Source organism: Planococcus citri, chromosome 3, assembly GCF_950023065.1.
Source record: "Planococcus citri chromosome 3, ihPlaCitr1.1, whole genome shotgun sequence".
NCBI classification, from domain to species: Eukaryota; Metazoa; Arthropoda; class Insecta; order Hemiptera; family Pseudococcidae; genus Planococcus; species Planococcus citri.
This window is the reverse complement of record NC_088679.1, coordinates 56,998,269-57,008,623: the sequence shown is the minus strand read 5'-3', so window position 1 is coordinate 57,008,623 and position 10,355 is coordinate 56,998,269. Positions and strand designations below refer to the sequence as shown.

The following is a 10,355-nucleotide window of genomic DNA, read 5'->3' as shown; positions in this document are numbered from 1 at the left end:
TCCGACAGAATAATTTAATGCACGTTTGTATGTATAATACATTCAACGACAAATCGTGCACATTAAAGAAATGAAATGATGGACGAAAATATACAAAAATTGATAAATAGCACGTCAAGAAAACAGTTCATCTACAGCACAAGTAGTGCTTTTTTGTGCAGCAGGAAGAGATGGGAGTAATTTGGAGGGCTAAAAATTTCACCAGAAAGCTTTTAAACAGACTTTTGGGCAGTTTTTACGAAAAATACGATTTTTTGACAGTTATTTTGACCAAAAAAACAAAACTTGTTCACAATTTGAGCAAAAAAAAACAATGGAACTTTCTCTCAATTTTTAGCAATTTGTACTATTTTTTTGGAATTTAAAAAGAAAACATGAAAGGAAAATTTTTTTCAAAAAATAGTAAATCTTTTGGCAGTTTTTGAAAAACAAAAAAAAACTAGATTTTTGGCAGTTTTGTAAAAAGCAAAATTTATTTGGTGCCTAATTCTGGAAAAAACAAAGACTTTTTGAGAATTTTTGAAAATTTTGACCAAAGAAACAAAACTTTTTCACAATTTTAGCAACTGAGAAAAAAACGTTTTCATCATTTTTAGCAATTTCTGCAAGAAATTAAATGTTTTTGGAAAGCAAAACTTTTTTAAATTGAACTTGAAAAAGGATTTTTTTCAAAAAAAATTTCACGCAATTTTTTAAATGGTAATAAATTATTTTTTGAATTTAATTTCATGGAAATCGGGCATCTTTCTATGTACCTACGAGAAGTGAAACGGCAAATTCAGAAAAATCAATTCTCGAATTGGATGGTAAATGTCTGAGGTGAGATTATATTGATCTTACCATCAAGATTTGTTGAAGAAATATTCAAAAGCATAAAGCATTAGAGCAGCCAATTAAGCAAAAGGTAAATGCAAAAACTCTCTTGCAATGAGCGAATAGCTGATGACTTGTTAGTTCTCTCAAAATACCTACAAATTTTCAAAAATTTTCGCTCTTTTTTTTCAAAATCTAGTTCCTAAAAAACATTGCTTTTAAGCCTCTCAAAATCAAATTTTCAAAAACTTTCGTCCTTTCTTCGCTTGTGCCACTTTGTTTCCTGTTTTAAAATACAAAAATTCACACTTGGGCCCCCAAAAATCCAAAACAGAAAGTTATAATTTTTATAAGTCATAATTTAAATTACAAACATGATATCAATCGAAAAAATTGAAATTTTTTCCAGAAAATTTTTAGTCGGATCCCTCCCCCCTCCCTCTCTCTAAAAACCTCTATAGAAATGGGGCCAAATTATATTTGCCCCGAGCCCGTATTGGCTCTCGACAACCTTGTGTAACATTGTCATAAATTTTTCAATGGATGATTTTTATTCGCCTTGATGCGTATGAAGGTGTTTATGATTTCGCGTTGGTGTAGAAGGTTTAGTAGCATTTCTCCTGCTTCAGCAAGAAACACTTGCTGTAGGAGAAGTACGATAAGCACCTGTTGTGGACAATCTTTCATGAGAAATGGGCCATATTCAATTTTTCAATGATTCACCAAACGTCTGAAAAAATTTCCAGCTCCTGACACTTTTGCTAGTGGTGCGTTTTAGGGTTCTTTTTACATTCTTCTTCGTTCGATTTAGAAATTTTAGAGTTGGTTGGAATGCCTACTTTCTTTGTCAGGATTCAAGTACTTATACGTTCATGAGTGTATATTAATTCATCTTACGTAAGAAAATAAGAACCTTTTTTGTTTCAAATTTTATGCTGAGCAATTTTGACAACGGTCATTGTCCTCGCAGAAGCCATATTTTTGTTGCAAATAAAATGCATATTTTTGGGCAGTTTTCACTTCCTTTGTTGGGCGACGCTCGTCATCTAAGGATGAGGAAAGGAGGATGTTGAAATTTTTAGGCTGAAACGTGAAAAAAACGATCCAAAATTCTTCAAGTCGAGCATCCCAATTTCGATATTCGTAGACAATTCCATCCCAATGAGTTGGAGATTAGTTGCTTGTGGTATCACAACCACAATCGCCCATTTTCCCTCATAATATTCAAAAACGACCCCTCTGCCTATGGCATGTATTGCCTTTACCATAATGAAGGGTTATTACATTCGAAGCGTGTAATGACGTCAGTGTTAGAAGGAAAACATCACCACGTGGTCGACCATCAGCATCACGTCTGGTCGTCGTCATCGTTGTTGGTCGATGCAATCGAATGCAAATAAAATTTCCATTTATCAGATCAGCAGGTAACTGTTACCGAAACAAAAGGCTCTTCGATGCGTGCACTACGTGTATGTGTGGAAAAACGGAGACTAAAAGTAAGCCTTACGATGATTTTTTTTCTACCCTCGATGCATCTAGCCTCGCAGCGGAATTATTCAAGACGCACAAGTCGAATCGCGTGCAACCTCCTGTAGATTGTGTTTGCGATAATTGAGAACATTAGCGACCTCTGACAGCGAATCAATGTAGTAAATGTTAACAATTATCGACGGGAACACGTGTTTTAACCATTTTTTAATTAACCGTGTGCCTGCCTAGAGTTCCTGTGCGTGTAACATGTTTCAATGATGGCTTTTTTCCTTCACTTCTGCACTCGACTAGGCATGTTTTTTTCTTCGAGTTCGAGTATTATGAAAAGTGAAAACAAATCGTTATTTGGATTGATGAATGATAAGAAGGGTGGGTAGGTCTAGGTACGGAGGGAAGGAAACTATTCTAAATGGAGTTTCATCGTTTTTGACGATGACTTCAGAACGTACCACTCATACTAGAGCTACAGTAATGGACATCACGTACGTGTGAAAAATGCGACGATGAGATGACGACTAATGCGTGTTATGTTTGTAATAGAGCCCAAAATAAAATACACACACACAGTGTTGCCAATTTAGCGGTTTTCAAGCTATTCCTAGCGATTTTGAACATAGAAAACCGCCAAAAAATGTCAATCTAGCGGCTAGCGGGAAGTCTAGCGTTTTTGACTTCATGGCCACTTTTACCATTTTTAACTCACAAATTCAGCATTTCAGCTAAAAAATATTGAATTTTTGAAAAAAAAATCAATGAAATTGAACTTTTGTAAAACCCATCCACTCAATTTCATCAATTCTTTGGTAATTTTTGAATGATTTCACTGTTTTTTAGTTTTTAGTTTTTTTTGTACAGTTTTAAAATTTTAACAATAATTGAATCTTCATCAGTTTTGTATTTTTTACGTGACTTGAGGTTTTAAAAAAATGATGAAAATCTAGCGGGAAGTCTAGCGATTTTGCTATATGGAATTTAGCGGTTTTTAGCGGTTTTTTAGGATCAATCTGGCGGGATTTTTCAATATGGCATTGGCAACACTGCACACACACGAAGGTACCTATAGGATGCACGTATCACTCGATTTGATCGCGATAATTACTCGCAAGCTTTACGTCGACTGGTAATTTAAATAATACCCGTTGAAAATGATGAGATGTTTTCATTCGATTGGCTTTTAAAGTACCCGGCACGCCGATTCGATTGTTTCTGTATTGTAAACATTTCAAAAGTCTAGTGTCACTTAGTCAATTGTGCTGCTGCGCGAAATGCATATGCAAATGAGCAGAAGGTTCGTTTTGAGTTTTTATTTCCGGTTTTACCGTTCGGCGTTCGCTTCCGCGTGTAGGCTATTTTTCAAATTTGAACCTATACGAATATACGAGCGACGGTGATTTTTCTCATCGTATTCGACCCGACAGGCCGACACACGACCACGCTCTCTACAGCCTCGTATTCCGAGTAATTGACTTTTAAGATGTGAAATATTTTTCATTTTCGATTCGATCATATTTTGAAGGAGAGGAAAAATCAGCCTGTGAGAAGGATCGTGTTCGGTGTGTTTACATTAATGACTATTGGATCGGTAATAATGTTTTTTCAATTATGGTTTTTTAATGAAGGTCGCCTTTTTTTCGCGATGGGCGCGCGACAAACGTGTTTACACCGTGTTTTGATAAATTACCCGACGCTCGACACGACCAGCAACGACACCCCCTGCGAAAAAGGGTAAATTAATGAAATTAATGTGCTCGAAGAGTCCGAACAGAGTTCGAATTATTTTACGCTTCGACGCTTCGGAGTATTGCGTTTTGCATACTGCTGTTTATTATTAGGTAGGTCGCTAGGTATCGCGAAACGTCGAAAGGATGATGATGGATTTTTTTTTCATCGGCGAGAGATTTCAATGGTAGAGTTGGATGCTGCGTGGGAACAAATTTTTGGTACTGGTGCTTTTTTCAAAACTGTTTAAATGAAAGGGCTTTTGATGGGTGCAATTGGCGATTTGGCCCATGACCTTTTCTTCGGGTTTTTATAACCAGGAGAAGTCTAAAACCCCTGTGATGAAATTTTTAGGAGGCAAAATCACCTATAACCCTTTGAAAAGGGATGAAATTGCAACTTCAGTTCAAAATTTTCAACTTGAGCTGTTTTCATGTGATTATTTTCAAATTTGCAGAGACGTTAGACATTACCAAGGGTGATTCGTGAAAATTTTTTGAAATTTTTTCAATCATATTTTTTGGGCAAAACGCCCATTTTTAGCTTTTAAACGGAAATTTTCGGTGATTTCTTTCAGAGGCGCAATTATGAGTTATAAAAAAATATATCACGTATCTCATCTTGATGCATGTCGTACATTTTTTTCAGAATTTTTTATAACGAGTGGAATAAGACCTTCTGAAATGCGAAAAAAGTGTGTTTTTACGATTTTTCCCGCTCAAATTGGTCTCTTTTGGTCGACAAATGAATGATTGATAAGAGATGCCCAATTGCCCAAATAAACCATAAACCTGAATTCAGACTAAACTTGTCAACTCCTTTGTTTTACAAATTCAACTTCTTAAAAAAATTCGAATCCTCTCATCTTAGGAACCCTTGAATCCCATTTTGGATTACCTATCTGCCCAAAATTCATCTTTAGATAAATATCAACTCGAAATACATCAAATTTTGCTATTTTAGGAAAATTAAAAATTGTGAATTTTTTTTATCTACTCATTTTCGTTGAAGTCAATTTTTTTCAATTTGGAAAAATATAAAAATCTATTCAAAAGTGACTCTGCGACTCATCAAAATACATTAGTGGGTATACGTTGAAATTTTGCGAGAAATTCAAATAAGTAGATGAAGAGCTCTATTCCAAAGTGGGTTAAGTCATTTTTCTCCTCAAAGAATGCGTTTAAAATTTTTGTTGCTAAAATTTGTTCTGTTTCGAAAGGTCGGTGCACCTCTCCTTTCTTTGGACATAGAACAATTGTTCGCTGAAAAATTTACTTTGAAAAATCGATGACTTCACCCACTATTGAAGTAAAAATCTCCGTAAAACGTGCTTTTTTAAAAAATGACTTAACCCACTTTGGAATAGAGCTCTCCATATGTATTTCAACAGTAATGTTTATTGAGCATTTTTTAAAAGAATTTCGAGTCCAAAATTGGGCATAATGTTTTGAAATTCTTGAAAAAGTGCCTGGCGATTTTTTTAAACGTGTTTTTTTGTGAGAAATTCAAAAATTCCAGCAAAAATGATAATAAGATAGGTATTTGAAAGTATTTTTGAAGATTTTTTAGCACAAGCTTGGGTCATAGCTCAAGATGTTTTTAATTTAAACTGTTGAAAAAGTGTTCTGCGACCTATCAAAATTTGTTCAAACGTGAGATTTTTTTTGAGTATTTTTCAAGGATTTTGAGGGGTTTTGAAAAAGATTTGAATTTCTCACGAAATTTAAGCACATTTTTTAGAAAAATCGCCAGACACTTTTTCAAGAATTTCAAAACTTCATGACCCAATTTCGGACTCAAAATTCTATTAAAAAAATGCTCTTAAAACATTTCTGTTGAAGTATTTATGTGACCAATAAAAATGAGCCAAAATTTCGAAGAAATCTGAATATTTCATGAAAAATGTTTTTTGAGCGTTTTTGAAAAATTGTGAGTCCAAATTTAAGTTGTGATTTCTCAAGTTTCTAGGTGTCATATAATCTATCTAAAGTGTTTGAAATTTCCACAGAAAATCAAATACTTCAACAGAAATGTATTATGAGCATTTTTAAAGAATTTTGAAATTTTGAGTCCAAAATTGGGTCATGATGTTTTGAAATTCTTGAAAAAAGTGTCTGGCGATTTTTAAAAATGTGCTTAAATTTCTTGCGAGAAATTCAGATTATTTTAGTAAAAATGTTATTTGATTATTTTTGAAGACTTTCTAGCCCAAAATTAAGTCATAACTCACGATGTTTTGAATTGTTGAGGAAGTGTCCTGCAACCTATCAAAATTTGTTCGAGTTTCGTGATATTTTTTTTTTTGAGTATTTTTCAAGGATTTTGAGTCTGAGTATGATTTTCAGGGGTTTCGAAAAAGGTACCATGTGACTAATAAAAATGAGCTAAAATTTCGTAAGAAATCTAAACACCTATTCCATGGAAAATGTTTCTTGAGCATTTTTGAAAAATTTCGAACCCAAATTTAGGTGATGATTTCTCAAGTTTCTAAGAAAGCATTTTAGGAGAATTTTGAGCTCAAAATTGTATCACGATTATTTGCATTGTTTGAAATGCTTCATGCGACCTATCACAATGTTGTTTAAACTTGGCAGAAAATCAAGAATTCTCTATCCCAACTTATTTTAAAAGCGTTTTTAAGATATTTTGATTCCAAAATTTAGCCAATTTTCGGTGTACTTACGATAATTTGTGAGAAAATTTGTCATGTTTCAAGTTGTAGGTAAGTTTTTAATGATGCTAATAAAAATTTCAATCTATGTATTTTGATGTGTCGCGGGACAATTTTTCAAAAATCACAAAAATCATGACTCAATTTCGGGCTCAAAATTCTTCTAATCAAAACTGCTTACAAAACGTTAAATTGATGGTTTGATAATCTTCGATGATAAGTTGTAATTATATTTTTAAAATAAAATCCACACCGTCTGGGTTGATTGCGAGCCTCCCCCCCCCAAAAAAAACCTATGTAATAATAAAAAAACCATAGTGAAAAATACTCTCTATCGTTGATTATTTATTAATATTTGTATAAAAAGAAAAATACTTGAATAAAATGCACATACCTATTATAATTTATTTTTATCAAAAAAAAAAAAAAATTATCTCAAATATGTACGCAAATTGGTCTTTGATTTATTATGAAAAAATTAAATTTATTCCTTAATTAGCATTACAAATCAATAAATTTATATTACGATACATTCTGGCGGTGTAGCAGCCATTCTTTTCTGTTTTTCTTTTTCGCCAGATTTCGAACATTCTGTAACATTGTACAAAAGTCAATTACAAGGTTACAATAGGTAGAGGTACATATTATAGGTAGGTAAGTATTGCAAGTTTGATAATTTAGATAAAAATACCAAGTATATGTAAATTATCAGTGAGTAATTAAGATCGAAATACTCGTAATTATCAAGCTTTGCGAAAGAATACGAGGTTATCGACCACATGTCTTCTGCGTAGATGTTGCATATTTCACGTGGTGTAGGTCTATGACCTTATACCTATTACATAGATTGTAGATTCTTTTTTTTTTTCAATAAGCAATTTTGCAGCAATTTCACTACGAGTACAACACATTGAGGAAATTATTATGAATGATTGAAAACAACGCGTTCGTTGTAGGAAAGTTTCCACTTTTCAAACGTTTCATAAAACTAAAAACGGATACCTATATTTATGGAATTTTTTGCTGTGGTTGTTGCAGTCACAATTAGAAATGAAATTCGTATGCTGAATACTACAAAATAGATTACACGTATGTAATATGTACTTACGATTTTGGCATCTATTGCCATAATATCCAGTACCGGAACATGAACATTTGTAACCTGGATGAACTGAAGTTTGGGAACATTTGCCGCCGTTATAACAAGGATTTTTAGAACATATATCGGCAGGATCTTTATTGTTATCTTTGCATTCTAGTCCTGCAAAATGAAAACAATTAGATACTAAACTTTCTAGTGGAGTGGCAATAAATGAAAAAAAAAGAACTGCATTTGATAAAAAAAAGCGTAAATTTTGGGACATGAATTGTTTTTAGGGTTCTACTGAACGGTGAAAAATTCGCAAATCTTTTAATTTTGAGTAAATTTTCATTTTGAACATTTTTCTCGCTGAAATATTTTGCATTGATCAGGCCAAAACATGGAAAGGTATCATTTATAAAACTAGAAAAATATTTCGGAACGTAGTGGTGCCAATTTTTTGATCATTAATGCCAATTTCAAAAAATCTAGAAACAAAGCCAAACACATCAAATTTTTTCATTATTTTGAAATCGACAGTGATGACTAAAAAATGCACCACTTTGTTCCAAAATATTACCTCAGTTTCAAAATTAATATCTTTCCTTTTTTTGAGGATGCATCCCCCTTCCAAGAGCACAATTTTCATACTTAATTACTTCGATGGGAGTTCTAGAAAGAGCTGATCAACATCTTAGGTAACAACAGACATAATTATAATATTTGATTTCTGATTATAACTCGATTCCAGAAATTTCTCAAAATTGTAAGCCCAACCTCCCTAGAAAAAAGTGGAAGCTCGAGTAGCTTCCGGTCTCAAAAACTTGATTCAAGCTCCAAAAATTCACGTATTTTTCATTAAATGCAGTTTTCTCCTAAAATACAAGTACAGCTGTTTGCTCTACTCCTTTATTAAAAGAACAAAAATTCAATAAAAACAACACAATTAGTACTCACCGATAATGGCTAAATTCAAGATGAAAATGATCAAAATAAAATACCTCCATCGTAAAGTCGCTTCCATTTTCGTAACTACTGCGTTATTTAACACTTCACATGAACACTTTAAAGCATTACGTTTACATTTGAACTCGTGCTACACCAGATATGTAGTTATACCGAATAACTAAAAAGTAACTAGTAACTCGACTCTTTTATCAGCTTCCCGGTGCAGAGGCTCCGTCCTTCCGATATGCCCAATACCACTCTATCTATACAAGCTATAGCGTCGTTCATTGTCGACTTACTGTTATTTACTAATTGCTTACTCGATCATATTATACCCAGCGATAATTTGCTGACTGCTAAATGTACCTACCTAATGAACCAGCCTAATCTTGTAATTAATTACAAATTTACTAGAAAATATTCGCTGTTCGCAATAGGATTGCTTGTGTAAACGATGTGTGTGCGTGTGTTTATATCTGTGTGTTATACTACATATAAGAAACAGAATGTGTTTTTCGAAAAAAGCGAGGGACTGCAGCTATTAATAACCACATGGTTAACGATGCACCAGTATACTGGAGTAATGTTCGGCATATGGTGCCAATTCTGTCAACTCTCATTCCCGGTGCATACTTCGAGAACTGATACGAACGCTGCAGCATCAACAGATGGAATGAATAAGACGACGTTTAGCCGTACACGCAGTTCAGATTATTATTAAAACACAGTACCAGTAACCTTCCCAAGAAAGATATCTACGAAGTTTAACTTTTAGAAAGGATATTGAATACTTACTTACAGAGCAAACAAAATCAAGATTTGGGACTCCAAGTTGCTCTTCGTGGTCTAATTTGATTGAACTGCTGTATATGGAATGCCAATGAAATAAGGTTTCATAAAAAATAATAATTTTCTTCATACGAGTTAATTTTGGTGAAATCATAAAATAAGTAGGACTTCACGCAAGAAACTTCAAATTTTTTATGGGGTGGGGGAAGTCCATGTTCAGTCAAAATTTATTTAAGCCCATTTTTTTCAGTCAAAATCTATTCGTTGTCAAAGAACACTGGAAACAATAGGAAAAAAAATCAAATTTTAAATGGTAGCTCCCATTTACAGCGCCATTTTGAAATTTTAACTTTCAAATTGAAAGTTCAAATTTCAACTTTTGAAAATTTCAAAATACTTAAAAAGTTCAAAATTCAATTCCCTTTCGAAATATGAAATCAGTTTTGATCAAAGTATCATAGTTTTGGAAGAATGGACTGCTGAAGTTGAGTACCTCGAGACAATGTGAAAATAATGGGAGCCCCCCCCCACCCGCCCCCTGAGGGGGCTGGGACCAAACTGATTTCGGCTTTCTTACTTACTGGGTGGGTAGATATTGTAAAAAAAATTTGTGCGAAATCGAAGGATATGACTTTCAAAATCGCCATTTTTTGGTTGAGTTGACATCATGGAATGACCCTCAAGTTATTTAGCTGATTATAGAACGCATTACCTCTTGGCACGTTTATATCTCTGTTACATTGTAATCTAAAAAGTTTTTAATTACCTATTTTGTTTATAGGCATTTATGTGTGATTCTGCACCTACGTAACATTCAAATAACTATAATCTAAAATTCTGTAA

At 33.4% G+C, this 10,355-nt stretch overlaps 1 protein-coding gene across 1 annotated transcript; it reads right to left on the bottom strand.

Moving 5' to 3' along the window:
- Window positions 1–7,026: 7,026 nt before the first annotated feature.
- On the bottom strand, window positions 7,027–9,046 carry LOC135841156 (neurogenic locus notch homolog protein 2-like). The gene is made up of 3 exons (XM_065357985.1): window positions 8,733–9,046; window positions 7,803–7,955; window positions 7,027–7,285 (listed from the first exon to the last, which is right to left on the bottom strand). The coding sequence occupies exons 1-3, from the start codon at window positions 8,797–8,799 to the stop codon at window positions 7,212–7,214; spliced, it is 294 nt and encodes a 97-aa protein (XP_065214057.1). The 5' UTR covers window positions 8,800–9,046; the 3' UTR covers window positions 7,027–7,211.
- Between the last annotated feature and the right edge of the window lie 1,309 nt (window positions 9,047–10,355).

Coding starts and splice junctions, on each gene's coding strand:
- LOC135841156 (XM_065357985.1), bottom strand. CDS start 8,799: ATGGAAGCGACTTTACGATGGAGGTATTTTATTTTGATCATTTTCATC. Junction 7,956..8,732: donor CTTGAATTTAGCCATTATCG/GTGAGTACTAAT, acceptor TTCATTTTGCAG/GACTAGAATGCAAAGATAAC. Junction 7,286..7,802: donor TGGCAATAGATGCCAAAATC/GTAAGTACATAT, acceptor ACAATGTTACAG/AATGTTCGAAATCTGGCGAA.